Here is a 17,477-nt window from a genome sequence, read left to right as displayed (position 1 = left end):
TTTATTTCATCCTTAATCGAGAGTTCTCTCTTACGTTATAAGAGGGGTAATTAACTATGGGCGCTTGCACTCATAGGAAGTAAGTACCCCAGATCTATAAACCCTGACACTACCCTCAGGGGAAATCTGGTTAATTTCAATCTGACTTAAGGGAAATGGAATCCTAAGGTTTCAAAGCGGGATTCGCGCACTCGTGCCATTTTTTTTGAGCCAACAATATGTCTTAAAATTCAGTTCTGCTATAGAAATGAATTATCTTGGTATAAAGCTTACGCTAAGGAGGATGGTAAGCTCAGACTATAATAAACTGATGGAATTTGCTTTAAATAAGCTGAATATATGGGGAAAGAATTTTATCTCATTGGAAGGTAAAATGTTCTTGTTAAAATCAGCTTTCTTATCTTTTCTAATTTTTCTATCAACTCTTTCCTTGGTGCCTTTGGGAATCTTAATGGAGTTTGATAAAATGTGTAGAGCTTTTTGTGGAATAAAAAAAATGGGAATTTGGGTTTGCATTATGTATCTTGGAAGGACTATGTAAACCAAAACAAAAAGGAGGAAGAGGTCTCTTTTCAGCGGTTGCAAAAGTGGGTCATCTAAGAGCCAAGTTTGCTTGGGAATTCTATATGAAGACGGAATCATTACTCAATTGCATCCTAAAAGCAAAATATGGAGATGATTTATGGAAGAAACTGGAGACAAAAGGAAGTTCTTCTACTTGGAGAATACTATGTAGTGGAGCTAAATATCTTACTAATATTGTAAGATGGAAAATCTTCAATGGGAATTCTATTAACTGGATGAATGATGCTTGGATATTGTATAGGAATATATCCAAATGGCCTACTTTTGTTAGTAACATGGAAATTAACAATTACAACCTGAACTTCTTTTTGCTGGATGGAGAATGGAACTTGGAATATCTACAAATGTTATTTGGAAAGCAATTAATTGATCTCATATTACAAACTCCCATCTTTAGAAATCAAGGAGCGGATCAAATTGAATTGAAAAGGAAAGCTACTAGTTGTTCAATAGCAGCAATCTCACAAGCTTATATCTACAAAGAAGATGCAAACTGTGAATTGTGGAATTGGCTAAAGAATGTTAAGGTAAGACCAAAGGTTGAGTTGTTTTGGTGGAGAATGTACAAGAAAGCCATCCCAAGATGCACGTTCTTATTTCATAGAAAATTGATTTCTTGCACCGGTTGTCCAAGAGGATGTAATAAAGATGAAGATAGTAATCACATTGCTGGAGAATGTGATAAATTGAAGAAGGTAATTGTTTGGCTCAACAAATGGGGATTTCAAGTTCCACAATTTGTAAGCTTTAATGATTGTTTAAAAGAATTGGAAAGAATGTTTGGTAAGAATACATTGGTTGTAAACATCTATTGTAATGTAGTCTTTCTTGTATGGAAAAGCAGAAATTTGCTAATTCATGAAGGAAGGGAAGAATCAAATTCTTATATTGCAGTCAACTCTATATAAATGGCTGTTGTAACACCGGTAATCAATATCCAAACGAAAAACTGGGATGTCAATCAGCATATGTTGTTTTCTTCTTGGCGTCCTCCTCCACCCGGATGGATAAAAATCAATATGGATGCATCATTAAACAACAATTATTCAGCTGGAGTTCCTGGAGTTTGTAGAGATGAAAAAGGAAGGTTATTACTTGCATTTGGAACTCAACTTGTGCATTGGGACATTAGACAATTGAAACTACAAGCGGTTTTCATGATTAAAGATGTAACACAAGATTGGATGATGGAAGCTCAAGGAGTTATTATTGAAGGAGATAACTTCAACATCAACAAAATTCTTCAACAAGCTTTGAGGAACTTTAAATCGAAAGGAATAATTGAAGATAAGTTATCCTTCATTTTAGATTTTATTCAAATTTATTTTAGTTTTACTACTAGAAATTGTAATAAATTAGCGGATTGTAGTGCTAATTTAGCTTTAAGAAAAAGTTTTATTTGGAATGATCTAACTAATAATGAAATTCCTCCTTCATTCTTTTATATATTGAAGGATGAATTTGATTCGTTAGATCGGATTTAGTTGTAATAACTTCTTCTTCTTTTTCTAGTATTCAATGCATTGAGGCATTTCTTTCAAAAAAAAAAAAAAACATATAATTTTTCATGTTCTTAATTTTTTTTAAACTATTTGGAGATATCCTCATCGTTGTATCAAATCTTAGAATATATAAGAATATCATCTATGATGATTATTACAAGCTAATCTAGTTACAAAGAATATCATGTTCATTAGGCTCGTGAAAATAGCTGGTTCATTCATCAATCAAAATGGCATGATGAGAACTCAATAGTGCCCTAAATAGATTTTGGAAGAATGTATCTTAAGTCATTTCTTGAACTTATGTTGTTGATATATTGAACACAAATTGACTTTGAAAAATATCACAGCTCCTTATCAATCCTTGATATTTTATCTGTGATGTCTGCTTGATTTAGCTCTAAATATTTTTAATATTATTATATATATATATATATGTGTGTGTGTGTGTGTGTGTGTGTGTGTGTGTGTGTGGTGGTAAAAAATAAAGTTAATAAATGGAAGTTTAAACAAATTGCAGTTGGAATGGATATCTAGCATGTTAAATTATTCATATATAAAATTTGAATAAACTAATTAACTAGAAAAGGGAGCTTCATCATTCCAATATTGAATTGAAATAATATGATATGAAAATAGTTAAAAGTAACTCCAAGCAAGTTTTAGAATCAATTAATAAGTTAATCTATCTTATTAACACTCTAAAAAAAGAAAATTTATATTAAGCATCTTTGGCATCATATATTCAAACATGCAAATAGTATGATACCTAAGACCCCTACCATTGTCTTCCTGACTTTTATATAGAATTTGATGTTATTTGCGATGCTTATTGGTGGCATCCTTAGCCAAGATAATCTACTTATTGCTTTTTATAACTACAAGACATTAAATGAGGCTAAGCATCATAATTCAACTGATGATTATAAGTTTTATGCTATAATTCAGGCACTTGTCATTAGCAACATTAACTTTTGAACCAATAGAATATGAGCATAAAGCTCTCACGTACTCTAATGGTTGAATAAACTTATATGTTTATCTACTTTTCACCTTTTAAATTGATGACGACCAAACTGAGGTAATAAATAATTATTTTTGTTACCTACTTTTATGATTAATTAACAATCATTTAGATGCATAGGGCTTTTAAGTTGCTTATTATAATTTTCATGAAATTCTTATATTTGTGTTATCCGATTAGAAGCTCTGACTGGCTCTTCCTATCGTATCAATGTCATATATGAAAGGAGAATTGGTACCAAAAGACATTATTCTTATCGTCATAGAACCTGCTTCAGTAACCAATCGATATATAAGTCAAATTTCTAATTGCCTGAAAACCTCTTTTCTAGTCAAAGATGCCTTGGATAAAAAAAATATCCTTTGAAAATTTTGTAGCGCATTCTTCCTTGAAAACTTAATGGTATCATATCATTTCTTCAACATACATCACAATCATATTTTTCTACCTTATTTGTTCATCATATTAAAAAATCATCATAATAAAATTCTTTGTACATTTCATATATTGATCTTCTTTCTGATTTATTTTCTTTGAATAGTTTGACTTAGATTCTTGCCTAATTCCAACACTATATGCTACCTTTTTTTAGTCATATATTTGCTCATTTACTTTGCCCGAATAAGTCATTATGGCTGGATGTAATTATAGTCTATCGAGAAAAGTATTTTTTTTTTTGGAACTGGGGTATCTATTCAATTCGCTGCCACTCCAAAGGAAGCACTTGGCGGCATAACTAATCCCTTGGCGGAACCTAGCGAGGCCACCCACTGGCATCGGGCCCACACTTTCTTTGCTCCACTGAAGAGGCGAGGTCGTAGTAGAGGGGATTCGAACCCGGGATGGGGCTACCCAACCGTGCTTGCCCACCTACCACCCTAAACCTCAGTGGGTAATAAAAGTTTGATATAGCCAAATCTTATTGGAAATCAGAAAAAAGAAAAAGAAAAAAAAAAAAAAAACTAGCAGGTTAGCAATGCTTCTGAGAAGGTGAAAAAAACATTCATTGTTTTGATTGAATCAAAGGTTATAATTCATTCCATTAGAGAAAACATCTCACATCAACCAAATAGTATTAACACAATCATCATTACAGTCTATTAAGTACAAAACATAGCATCTCTGTTGATTATTTTATACCAAAAATTCTCTATCACATCATTCTCTTTCACAATTATATTGAATTTAACATCTTATTCCTACAATCAATGTCACTTCTCTACTCAATTATAGCTCACTTTTGCTAAACTTTCATCATGAACATAAAATTTTATAATTAGAAAGCAGTCAAAATGGTCCCTCTCATATTAATGAGGAGTCATTTTTTAGGCTTAAATTATTTTTTGTGCAATTTAATCTTTTTATTTCTTAAATTTAATCCAAAATAATTATTTATCATCTCAAATCTATTTCAAAATAATCCAAAAATAATTCATTTCGAATCATATTTGAGAAGTCAAGGAACTGAATTGAACATATTAGATGGATGAATTGGGGCTAAGAAGAATTCATACAATAATCCTCTACATAAAATCCATTATTCATTCAGGCAAAACAGAAATGATTTATCAGATTAAATCTCTACCAAACTCAGATTGATGAATATCTATACAACCATCAGATGGATTCTGCAACAGTAATGGCTTCATTTGAAAGTTACTGTAATAATATGAACTCTCAGAGCTCAAGTTCAGCGCATCATTGACACTAATCTATTCATCTCAGCCCCTATATTGCTGTTCTAGTTAAAACTGTTGATTGAGCTATCTCCATAGAAATAATTCTCTGTACCAGTTAATAATTCTGAAGCTGCAATGAATGCAGATATGTTAAGAATTGGTCGTGGTAATTGAAAGTCTAATGCTGGGAAGGGGTCAAAGACAGGTTTGATTGCTGAATTTATATGATTTGCATTACTGAAATTATGATTTTTTTTATCATTTTTGATGTCATTCAGTGGCTTGTGGGTTGCTGGATCGATTCCGTTTTGTTGAAGTTTCTTCTTCAGTTATGATCTCATTATCTGTCCTTCTTGGTAGATGAGTGGCAATCTGAGACCATCTAAAGGATCAAACTTATGAGAATTTGGTAAAGATTTGTAGGTTTCGTTGCTGTAACATACAACTTTATTAAATATTGGAGTTTTTTTGTAGAAATTATATGATAAGGGGATTTACATACATGCCACAAAATTGTAATATATTTACATATCTAGTATTTAAATATATATATTTTTATCGTTTATATAACCATCAAATCTCCAAATAACTTCCAAAATACTACTAATATTTACTTAATATTAACTTAATCTGAAATGAAATATACTTTTCATGCAAATATTTTGATGTGATTTAAATACTAAGATATTATATAAGTAAATATAAATATTTAGGTATTATTTATGAAAATATATAAGAATTTTTTTTTATTTATGTTTTGTTTGTTGAGAAAATAGCATTACGAGCTCAAGATAGTAAGAATGTAATTTCAATTTGAAATTGTGTTAAGTAGTAATGAGAATTCCCATGTTTTGGTGAGATTTACCTATTTGATGTGAATCAACTAGGAGTTACTTCAGAAATTAAAAGGAAGAATTGATTAAAACTTGCTAATGAAAATTATTGCTTGCAAATAGAGAAGAGTTAGGAATTCAAAGTATTCAACTTGCTTAGGCAAAGAAGCGCTTTTTAGATTAGCCGAACAATCCAATCAAAATTAAAAGACAATAGTAAATGTTACATACACATAACATAATCCACCACTTAATAACGAGAGGTTCACCTTGAGTACCTTCTCACTCAATCACTTTTAGGCTTTAGCGGAAAAAGACAAACCATACGAGAAAGGATATTACCACTAGGAAGATGGTGCCCAAGACCTTCATTGATGGAGAGGTAACCGGCGGTGGAGGAGGCGGTGAGTGACCGATGATTATCCAATGATTCGGTTGAATGTGCTCTTCAATCGATAATGTTAGTTGGTATAAGATGCGGTCGATGTATCTGTCAACAGTCTCGTCGTTGCCAAAGTACACCTCAAAGAAAAGGGATCCAAGAATATCCGTCCTTCCTTGCACGTCGAAGAAAAATCCGCGGTCGACCTCAGGATCGGCCATACATGGTTGCCTTGATTTGTGTGAGCAAGGTAGTAGGGAAGAGGGAAGAGAAGGTTGTGGTTGGAGGAGGAGGCCGGTGGCTTGGGTAGAGAGGGGAAGGGGTGGGATGGCTTCGTGATCTGTGAGGCGGCTAGGGTTTGGGTTAAGCAGAGGTTGGAATTTTGATAATTTGAATTTAATTTTAGGTTAAGTGAAATTGGAGGTAATCATTTTAAAATAAAATTCAAATTCAAGGAGGGTTTAGGAATTCAAAATAGAAAACAATTAATTGCCCATTAAAGAGGAAGGGGGGGGGGGGGGGGGGGGGGGGGGTACAAAAAGAGGAGGAGGGAGAGATTGGAGGGATTGAATACTTTCCAAACAAGCTAAGACAAATTAAGATGGGAAATAATTAAATACTCTCCAAATTAAATTAAGATTGGACTCAAATTTGAAAACTTGACTTATTTGGATTTGCAAATATGACAAGTTTTTGAAATTCAAATTTGAATTTCAAAAGGGTTCTAATTCCTTCCCTTTGTTGATTAAGCCAATTTAGGGAATCAATATGATGATTGGATTCACCTTAATGGCTTGGCGTGATGAGGGGGGGCCGGCGGCCAAGGATATAGTGGGTGGGGTTGGCGTCGGGTTGGGTGGCCAAGAGTTAGGTAGGCGGGTGGACTTGGGGTGGTGGAGTTATGGGAGGAATTGGGTGGAGGGGGAAAGCAATCGGTGGTGGAGGGGCAAGGAGGGGCCGGCGGATGGAGTGGGAGAAGAAGAAGAGAAAAGCACAAATAAAATAAAATAAACTAACCACGAGCCGTGGACCCTTCCAATGACTGGTGGATATCGCGCTAGCCCTCGCCTCGGGCTCTCTCTCCCTTCTCACTAGTGCTCACACAAGAAGAAGAAGAAAACATAAGAGATTTTCATTATCATTCATCATTCTCATTACAATATATGAGGCATCAATATATAGACCCCAACTAAAATAAAGGAAAAGGCTTGAATGTCCCTTGGGCTACAACTCAAATGAACTCAAGTAAAAGGGTACAACTGGAACTAGAAAATAAATAACACATAAATGCATAAAAAATAAAGACTGTGAATCGTAGCCGTTGATCTACGTCGATAAACTTATCAATAACATTTGTCAATGTCCTCATCACTATTTCCTAAGACTTCATGGAGACTGATGATCAAATCTTCTTCATCTTGTGAGAATGATCCTCTCTTGAGATTTGGCCTCAGGTAATTAATCCACCTCAACCTGCAACTCTTTCCACATCTCTGAAGCCCTGAATCAAATATATCAAAGAATAGGATTTGATCAATTTGATAAAATTCATTTCATGAAATTGAATAGTAAAGTTGTAGTGTTATTAGAGTGAACTAACCTGCTCTCTTAGGTACGAAACTCCAGCAACCAATACCAAATCTGATTACATGATTGAAGAGCTTCTCATCTTCGTCAGGAGACCATAATCCCTTAACTTCTGCTTCAGACAACATGAATGAATTACCATTCTGAGATTTGTTTAGAGCGGCGAAGCAAGCTAGTGATTGAGAAAATTCCTGAGAAAGTCTGGTGGTTTATGAGGGCAATGAAGTTTGAAGTTTGAAGTTAAGTAAGTGAGTGGGATCTAAGCTAATCTTTGATGTTATTGAACTATAGTGGATGGAGATGTAGGTTTTATTTGGGATGGCTTTTTCTCTGCTTCTTGAAGTATATTTTTAATACAAATTTTTTAACTTTTATACTAAAAAAATTGCTTCAAGAAGCAGTAAAAAAATCGTCCCAAACGAAGCCTTAATGTCTCACTACCTTTAGTGGAGGAATGAAGCCAATAATTTAGAACAATATTATGTAAAATGATTAACAATAAAACAAGATTGATTAAGGAAATAATGTCAAAATCTGTACCTTTTCATTGGTAGCTGCATCTAAGGGTTTACATACATACCAAAAAGAATTATTATATTTACAGATATGTATGTAATCTGAATGTAAGTCCCCCTTTTTCTTTTTTTCTTTTCATAGAATATTTATAACTATGCTAATGGAATCAAAAGCTTGTTGTGAAGAGACCTAAATGATTTTAATAACACCAAACAAATGTTTTTTAGAAGCATCCATCAATCACTTCTGTTATGTTTGTTCACGAGACAACACCTTTTCTTTGCTGATGTAGCCTTCGATGCAACGGCTGTTAAAAGTTGCTTACCACAGCACTTATAAATATTATGGAATTATCAGTAAAAGATAAACTTTAAGAAAGTTCAATATATCAGCACAAAGAAGCATTATATGGCCTACAACTAACTAGAATTTAATGAATGTCGCAGACAAAATAAAGGACTCTATGTAGTGGTCCAGTTTGTAGTCCCAACATCAATTATTGCATCAACAATGTCATTATACCTTTAATTATTAATTAATAGATAGCTAAACACATACAAACCACTAATAATATGGATATTTATTTTCATATCTAACATCATAATCTTTTTATTTTTTGTATGTACACTCTAATCTCTAAATGGCAAAAAATATCATTTACATTAACTTCTCTAAGTGTAATACTCATTTTCTTGTACATCTTTTGATGTCATTTAGATACTATGATGTTATATAAGTAAATATAAAGATTTAGTTATTAGATATATTAAATACATAGAAATTAAATGGCATGCATGTAAACCCCCTAATATTAATGGACCTTAGTAAAAATGATGAGTGGACAAATTTGTAAATTGCTAAAGTTTAGCATTCATAAAAAACTAACGTAAAATATGCTAAGATTGTTATTATCTAAGAAAAGTTTTAATTCAAATCCAAATTATGCTCTCTAATTGATGTGTTATACTTTCGTTGTTATGTTTAAAATAAAATTATCTTTGCTCATATCAATATAAGTTGCATCAAAGCTTTGTCCATATGCTTATGAAACAAGTAGAAAATGCATATACAAAATGGTGAAATTCTAAATGAACCTCTCATGCAGAACCAAAGCAAGCCTTGGCCACTTTAGCTGAACAACTTAGGCTTCATTTGGAACGGCTTTTTTGCTGCTTCTTAAAGTAACTTTTTAGTTCAATAATTAAAATTTTGTACTAGAAAGCTGCTTTAAGAAGCAACAAGAAAGTCATCCCAAACGAAGCCTTAATCATACCTAACAATTGAAGTTTAAGACTTCGTTTGAGACGGCTTTTTTATTGATTCTTAAAATAGAGTTTTAGTACAAAAATTAAAATTTTTGTACTAAAACTCCGTTTTAAGAAGTAATAAAAAAGTTGTCCCAAACGAAGCCTTAGTTATCATTTATTAGTCAAAGCCAAATAATATGTTCCAATATATGTTAGGTTTCAAAGAGGACCTTCTAAATAATGCTTAATAGGTTGGCTTGTGAGACTATGGAAATCTTTCTGTTTTCCATGATTGAGATCTTTGGAACCTACAAAGGACATCTATCCTTTTTTGTTGGATTTCTTATGATTTATTAGAAGCTTTTGCTGTGAATAATGAAGATCTTGCAATTTACATGAGCTTGGCATGCCTTCTTCAGAAAGGAAATTTCATGTAAACTTCTCTTTTAAATCGTTGAAATTTATGCAAATTAACATAGAAAAGCTAAGGAGCGGACAGTTAAAAGACAGAATAAGGAAAAAAAGGCCAAATTTTTCCGTATATATTGAAAAAAAAAAACAGACTGGAAGATCTCCATGTTCTTAAGAAATTACATATGTCATAGTATAATTCTCATATTCATTTAATAACAAATCCAACTTTGAAAGGATTCCGTTATAATTTCATTCCAGATTTTTTATTTTCATCATTTAGCAGCCACTTTGAGGCCAGCTTGATATCTAATAGAAAATCATAAGCCTTTGAGGCCTCAAATGAGACTAAATTTTGCATCACGTTAATCGTCTCCTGCCAAATCTTAGAGATTAAAAAACCAACTATAAGCAAATAGGCATATCTAATAGTTTTGTAAGGATGAAAGACTTTACTATGCTCCAGAACCTGATAAGAGAGGCTCCATCAAGAAGAAATTCTCATTAGGCAGAAGGTTTCTTACAAGCAATATGGAATCGGAACATTCAGAAAATTAATGGCTATTATTCTCTTCAGGATCATTACATAGAACGCAGCCATTTGTACAGTTCAAACACCTATTCTAGAAATTCTTAACAGTTTTAAAACCATCAAGGCATGTTTTCTATATGTAGACTAAATACCTCCAAGTATTTCCTTTAAACCAAACAAAAGTTGAAGTAATGTCAGGTACAACTCCGATAATGAAGGCTTCATATAGAATGGAACCTAGAGAATTACAAGAGTTGAAGGAGCAGTTATAAGATCTGATAGAGAAGGGATTTATCTGGTTGAGTGGATCCCCATGCAAAGCTCCAGTGTTATTTGTGTAGAAAAAGGATGGATCGTTATGAATGCGTATTGATTATAGAGAGCTAAAAAAGATAAATGCTAAGAATAAATTTCCATTTCCCATGATAGATGAGTTTTTTGATTAGTTAGAGGGTGTAGCTAGCTTTTTTAAGATTGATTTTAGATCAGGTTATCATTAGTTAAGGATAAAGAATGAAGATAATGCAAAGATAGCATTCAGTACAAGATATGGGTGTTATGAGTTCTTGGTGATGTCATTTGGTGTGACAAATGTACCATATATATACATGGACCTGATGCATCGGGTTTTCCAGGAGTATCTAGATCAGTTTATCATTATATTTATTGATGATATTTTGGTTTATTCTAAGTCTAAAGAGGAGCATATTGGTCATCCAAGATTGACTTTGGAGAAGTTGAGGTAGTAAAATTTTTGAAGTGTGAGTTTTGATTAACTTCAGTGGCATTTTTGGGGTATATGGTCCGTAATGAAGGAATCAATGTAGATCCTCAGAAGGTGCAGGCTATGGTTGATTGGCCAAGACTGATGTCTTTGAAAGAGGTTCAAAGTTTTTTTAAGGTTTAGCTAGATATTATTAAAAATTTGTTAAGGGATATTCTTAGATTGCTATTTCTAACCTAGAAGGCAGTTCCATTTCATTGGACACCAGAATATGAAGATAGTTTCTTGAGATTGAACTAATGTCTGGTGTTAGCTTTTGTTCTGATTATTTCATCTGAGATAGAAGGATTTCAAGAATACAATGATGCATCTTTGAGATGTTTAGGGTGCGTGCTTTAGCACAATGGGACAGTTGTGGCCTATGCATCTAGGCAATTGAAATCCAATAAGAAGAATTGCTCAACTCATAATTTAGAGTTAGCAACTATTATTTCTGCATTGAAGATTTGGAGGTATTATATGTGTTGTGTTATTAACCTCTGAATAAAAAACAAAAAAAAAAAGAGAACAAAAATTCCGCATACCTGTCGGTTCGGCGCCGTTTACATCGCATCCCACAATTTCTGCTTGAATCCTGCGATTGTACACTTGCCCTCGCTATTAAAACAACGGCAAAAGAACCTCTGTCGAGCCCGCTCTCTCTCTCTCTCTCTCTCGCAAGCAGCTTCAATGCCTTTCCCACGCACAAACCTCCGGCCTGCATCCCAATCTCCCCTCCTGCGACCGAACCCCAAGCGAAACCTCTGCAGACCACCAACTCTGGTCTTCACCTCCACTATAGATGCCTTCAACTACCGAACCAAAGTCCCAATTTCATCCCTTGTTCGCAAACAGCAAGCCCTATCTTCTTCCGATCTCCCAAGACAAATCCCTCAACGCCTCCCTGTCGCCTTCTCTACTCTAGCCAACCCAAACTCTTTGTTTTACATATAAAGAGTGAGAGAGAGAGAGAAAGAGGAAAAGAGGAAGTTGTTCTTCCTAACCTGTAGCCGAATCCCTCAGATCTTCTGCTATAGTCCTGATCAGACCCTTCTCTTTATGCGAAATCCCCTAGCTACTGACCTCTGTGCTCCCGACCTACCTCCCTCATTCCTAATCGTGCGACCCACAGCAGTCGACCCTGCTCCAATCGAATCTATCATCCATCCCTCCATCATCCTCTTTAAGAGAAAGTGAAATTTCAAATTTTAAATGTCAAATCTCCAAATTCTCGACCATTTCCAAACTCTTCAAATACCAATGCCCAATGTTGCAACTATATGCTTAATACTACGTATCTATGGATACAACGTATTTGATTAACGACTATCCTTAATCCAAAGTCCTCTCTCGTTACTGGGAGGGATAATTAACTATAGGGGCTTGCGCCTATAGGAATTCAGAACTCAGATCATAAAGTCCTCACAAAATGAAGGCAAAATCTCTGGGTAGTGTCTTATCTACAAGTCCATCCGCCTTTCAAAATTTACCCCGGAACTTAATTTCGTTAAAACTCCCCCTCGCCAAAAAAAGAAAGCGAAAAGCGGGCGAAGGTTGGGGCCGAACTTTTGGAGCCCACAGATTTTTGGCGACTTCGATGGGGAATGATTTCTTTTTTCATCTTTGGCTACTCATCTCAGTGTTATAGTAGCAACCATATCAACTCATACTCAAAATTTTAAGTCTTTCAGAATGATCGTTTAACGAATCAAAGCTTTGAATTTTTTGAAATGATAATTCAAAAAATTCATATGGCATTCAACAAAGTTTTTAAATTTATTTTTATTGCTTGCTATGTTAATTATTTTTGTTCATTTTTGTTTTTGTATTCTGTGCAAGTCTCTACATTTTGAAAGTATGGGGTGATGTATCAAATTCTGATTACTAACCATTGCTTTTCATTTATATAGATGGATCTACAGAACATCCCGATGACCGTCCAGCTGGGACGAGGAGCTAGGATTCAACTGACAAAAGCGATCATTAACATTGGAATACCGGGGTTACCATCCAGTTCAGTAGCATTGACTTCCCTGCAGCAGTTACAAGGACTGCCACCTTTTCTACGAATGACGGGAATGCTGAGAGGTCTGCCAAGAGACTCAATGCTGATGAAGCTCCCACTCATCGTGTGCATCTGCTGGCACAATGACCTGTTGATGAAAATTCTTATAAGAAGGTTTCTGTATTCGAGAGGCTATCACTGCCTGAGGCCCTGACCACCAGGAGGATTGTGAATGGTGGAAGAGTCTCTGTGGTGACTACAAACACCACACCCCTGTCAACCGTGTTATCTGCATCTGGGAAATATAATATTGAAGCCTTCTCATCTGGAGAGAGGCCTACAAGGAGGTAGAGAAGGAAGATGAATGCTGAACTCCGAGCTCAGCAGCAACTGGTGCTGGTACACCCTTCAAACCTACCTTCCCAAGAGTCTGAAGCTACCATTCCAATTCGGAATGGATTTGCAAACCTGAAGTGGGTAAAGAGAAATAGCTCTACTAGAGAGCTAAAGCAATCTTTTTGGGATCAATGACTTGAAACACCAATTCCTCCAAGGACGAAAGAGTCTGAGACTCTTTCAGCTCGGGTATACCGAGTTTTCAAAATAGTGAAAGAGAAAGGGATGAAGAAGAGAAGTTACAAGTGGACGAGACTAGAAGAGTTCTGCCAAGAGAGTGCCTATCTATTGTAGTGAAAATAAAGGAAAGAAAGTATATCTCATACGGTGAACATTGAGGTATGACACCCGAATTGCATGTTTGGGAATCCACCCCTGAAAGGTCCCGGCAGAAAGGAAAGTTGATTTAGAGGCTAAAACCCATAAAGAAGAAAGAGGAGATAGAAGAGAAAGAGGCATTCAGCTGGGCATGACATCCGGTGCAGCTTCTCGTAGATCTACCCCCGCCTATAAAGAATATTAGAAATGGGTCCCAAAAAGGACCCACAATGACACCCCTCCGGACGGTCAACACCTTGGAAAATCCTCTAGGGGATCCCATCGCTCTCCATACCCTTCAAAGGAAGAGACTAACTTCGATCGCAGGCCACTGGTCGAAGAAATCTCCTTTCCTAATTAGGAACCATAGATCTACGTCGCCGCTCGATCGGAGATCCAAGTACTAGAAAAGGAAGGGGAAGAAGACATAAAAGAAGGGGAAAAATATATCGAATGGGAAGAAATATAGAAAATATTGAAGAATATATGGAGGAAAACCTAGAAGAATAATTGGAAGAAATAAATAACACATTGTATATGAAGGTTATCTATATGGTGACACATATAGACATCGATGATGGAGCCAATTATGATGATGATGAAAATGACAGTCGTTGGCAACCGCCACCCAAGAAAGTATATCAACGCTGCCACAGAGATGGGTCCACCACTGGCAGAGGTGACCGTTCCCAAGGAGAAGAGGAAGTGAAGGAAGTAGAGGAGAATCCTTTTGATATCAAAGACATCACGCTTGCTGAAATACGGTGATATATGAGACGACAAATGAGAGCAAAGGACAGGGAAATCTCACTGTTAAATAAGAAGATGACTGAGGTGATAACCCAAATGGCGACAATGATGCAGAGAAATGCTATAGTTGGCTCTATGCCCAATCTTCCTCCGGATCCTCCAAACTTTTAAATGCCTTAAGTTTTAGGAGTACGTGGTACCCCTGAAGGTGGTAATGAAATCAATAATATTACCCGCCAACCCACTCCGTAGAACATAGCAAGTACTTCTGAGCCTATGACTACTGAACAGTTGGAAGGAATAATTATAGAAAATATTAGGGCTATTATAGCCGTTGATCAAGCAGAAAAGTTGGTGGGCAAAGGTCGTCCGTATCCTGCTGAATACGACCAACTACCGTACTCGAAAGGATATTCGGTCCCAAAATTTAACACTTTCAATGATAATAACAACTCCAGGTAGCACCTGTCATAGTTTAAAGCAACCTGCGGGAACACATGAGGCAAATGCTGCCCTACTCTTTTGATAATTCGTCAGCAATTTGACAGCAACTGCTTTCGAATGGTATGCTGAACTACCAAATAATTCTATAAAGACCTTCACAAAATTGGAAACTATGTTTATGAAGAGATTCGCTAGTGTAACAAAGAAGATAATAATCATTGACCTTACTCTAGATAAAAGAAAAAGGGAAGAATCAGTGACAAAATACATAACTCACTAGCGTAACCTGAGCATGAAATATGAGCAACAACTTGAAGAAGAGCATGTCGTATAGTTGTTAATGGGCAATATTGATGATAAGATGAAATCCTTCATATGTATGGCAACAATCAACATATTTCAAGACTTGTTAGATAGAGTGGCCAAATTTGAGAAACTGAACTTGTCTAGATTAGAAAATCACTCTAATAAGTCAAAGAAGGCTAAAGGCTCAGGTGCTAGAAGGGGTGAGGCTGACTCTACATTCTTCTCTAGAGCTGATAGAGAAAAGTAGGTGATCTATAACATAGATAAAGGCAAGCAGCTGATGCAATACGAAGAAAAGCCCAAGCAGGCCTACAACCCTAACCCCCAACTGAAGCTGATACTCGGGAGAAATAATAGGCCATAAACCTTCCAAAGTGGAGGAGAACGCCTGAGACAGGAAATAGGAATTGGTGATAGAGAGTTCCAATCCCTCAAAATTAAATGAATGAAGAATATTCATTCAAGAGAGAGAGTGTTGCCAAATTATTTTGACTCGTATTGAAAGCGAGTTTAGAACTACTTGAATGCAAGAGGCCCGAAGAGTCGAAGCACACTTGTGACCTAAATTATTACCCGTACCATCGGGTAGTCAAGCATCCTATTGATGATTGTTATATTTTTAAGGATTGTATTGAAAGAAAATATTGAAAGGGGGAACTCACATTGTCCGACAATGTGCTGGTTCACTCTAGAAAGGAATCAACTCGGATAGTTACGACTTCCTCCATATCCCCGATTGAAGAAATAAGAATAAAAAAGGTGATGATTCAAGAAGAACAGTGGGAGACTGCGATCTATAAGAAAACTGTGAAAATATTGAAACAGCTCAATGGAGTTCTAGGAGTAAAGTGGAAATCTCCTACGGAGCCAGTGTTAAACTTGAAAGCTCTTCCTACAGCACAAGCATCTTCTTTTAAATAACTCCCCAATCAAGCTGGTTCTTTAAAGTCTAGAAAGATAAAATCTTCTAAGAGAAAGACTAAACTAAAGATGCCTACGGAGAAAAAGACTGTAACTTAGAGAGTTATTGACAGTTTTGATGAATACTACCAGACTGTGAGGTGACCTATCAAGCTCGCTGACTTCATGCCAGAGCTTAAAATTGATGAAGCTGAAGAAGGTGATGAGAATTCTCTTCCAACATAAACACGTTGGGTCATCTCAGTGGCACCAAATACAATGATAAAAGAAAGACACTTTTGAATCCTATCTGATGGTGACATCAATGGACTATAGCTCGAAAGAAGACTTGTATTTTTTAGAGGAAGATGGATTAGACCCCTAGTATAGCATCTCGGAAGGGATATGTAAACCTGGGTGGTCACTCTGAATCAACAGATGATTCCCTTGATGCAACAATGGATGACTCTAAAGAAAATGTGCTTCTAAATGAGTCTAAATCAAAGGAGATTGCTCAAGTGCAGTTGAGAAGCGGCAATATACTGCCTCCTTTGCCAAAGAAGGGGGTCTCCAACAAAGATAAGGAGAAAGAGATAGTCATCAACGATGATATTATCCCTGAAGATTCTAAGAAAAGAACACTTCAGCCAAGGGGATAGATTATAATATCTTATCTCATATGAGGAAGAACCTAGTACAACTCAGTATATATGACACTTTTATAATGTTTACGGACATTCAGGATACTTTGATTCAGGCTCTCAAAGACCCCAAAGGTACAAGACATATTTTACTGAGCGTGATATGATGGAGGTCTTGCAAGCTCAAAATGAGTCGTTCATTACCTTCTCTGAGGAGGACATGATGCTTGGTACGGTATACCATAATCGTTCTCTATATATTACTGCAGAGAACGATAAGTTAATCATTAGCTGAATCCCGATCAATCCCAAATCTTTAATAAATCTAATAAGCTTATAAGCACTTAGATCCCTCTACCTCGATGTGTTGCACCTTGGGCTAGATAAGATGATGGTGCATGGTTTTAACGAAAAAGGGTAGAAGACCCTTGGATCATTCATGCTCCCTCTTGTATTTGGAGAGCTCCATACATATGCTTAGTTCCATATGATTAATGCAGACACTTCATTCAAGGCACTACTAGGTCATCCGTATTTGTATGAATATGGTGTTGTCCCCTCAGCATTACACTAGTGTATTGAATATCTCAAAGATGGAAAAGAATTAAGAATCTCTTGTGACATTTAGCCTTTTATAGTCCATGAAGCAATAGTTT

At 35.6% G+C, this 17,477-nt stretch overlaps 2 protein-coding genes across 2 annotated transcripts in view; one reads left to right on the top strand and one right to left on the bottom strand.

Annotated features, from left to right (window-relative positions):
* Nucleotides 1-5,154, top strand: part of LOC110100125 — a 9,377-nt gene extending 4,223 nt beyond the window's left edge. The window contains exons 5-7 of the mRNA XM_028693581.1: nt 4,706-4,772; nt 4,906-4,956; nt 5,069-5,154. Of these exons, the coding sequence (XP_028549414.1) occupies nt 4,706-4,772; nt 4,906-4,956; nt 5,069-5,154 (204 nt within the window). The remainder of the gene's footprint in view (nt 1-4,705; nt 4,773-4,905; nt 4,957-5,068) is intronic.
* Nucleotides 5,155-7,117: 1,963 nt separating this feature from the next.
* Nucleotides 7,118-12,200, bottom strand: LOC110095967 (transcription factor MYB105). The gene is made up of 3 exons (XM_020821701.2): nt 11,607-12,200; nt 7,606-7,793; nt 7,118-7,506 (listed from the first exon to the last, which is right to left on the bottom strand). Exons 1-3 carry the CDS (start codon nt 11,783-11,785, stop codon nt 7,349-7,351), a joined length of 525 nt encoding a protein of 174 aa, XP_020677360.1. The 5' UTR covers nt 11,786-12,200; the 3' UTR covers nt 7,118-7,348.
* Between the last annotated feature and the right edge of the window lie 5,277 nt (nt 12,201-17,477).

The sequence above is a fragment of the Dendrobium catenatum genome, unplaced genomic scaffold, assembly GCF_001605985.2.
Source record: "Dendrobium catenatum unplaced genomic scaffold, ASM160598v2 fragScaff_scaffold_323, whole genome shotgun sequence".
NCBI lineage: Eukaryota > Viridiplantae > Streptophyta > Magnoliopsida > Asparagales > Orchidaceae > Dendrobium > Dendrobium catenatum.
The sequence above is the reverse complement of the archived record's forward strand: the minus strand, read 5'-3'. Positions and strand labels throughout refer to the sequence as shown.

Excerpts from the sequence above, each read along its gene's own strand:
- LOC110095967 (XM_020821701.2), bottom strand. The coding sequence starts at position 11,785 with ATGCAGGCCGGAGGTTTGTGCGTGGGAAAGGCATTGAAGCTGCTTGCG. Across the intron at positions 7,794-11,606 it reads AAACGGCGCCGAACCGACAG|ACTTTCTCAGGAATTTTCTC; the intron begins GTATGCGGAATT and ends ATAAACCACCAG. Across the intron at positions 7,507-7,605 it reads TTTCGTACCTAAGAGAGCAG|GGCTTCAGAGATGTGGAAAG; the intron begins GTTAGTTCACTC and ends TATTTGATTCAG.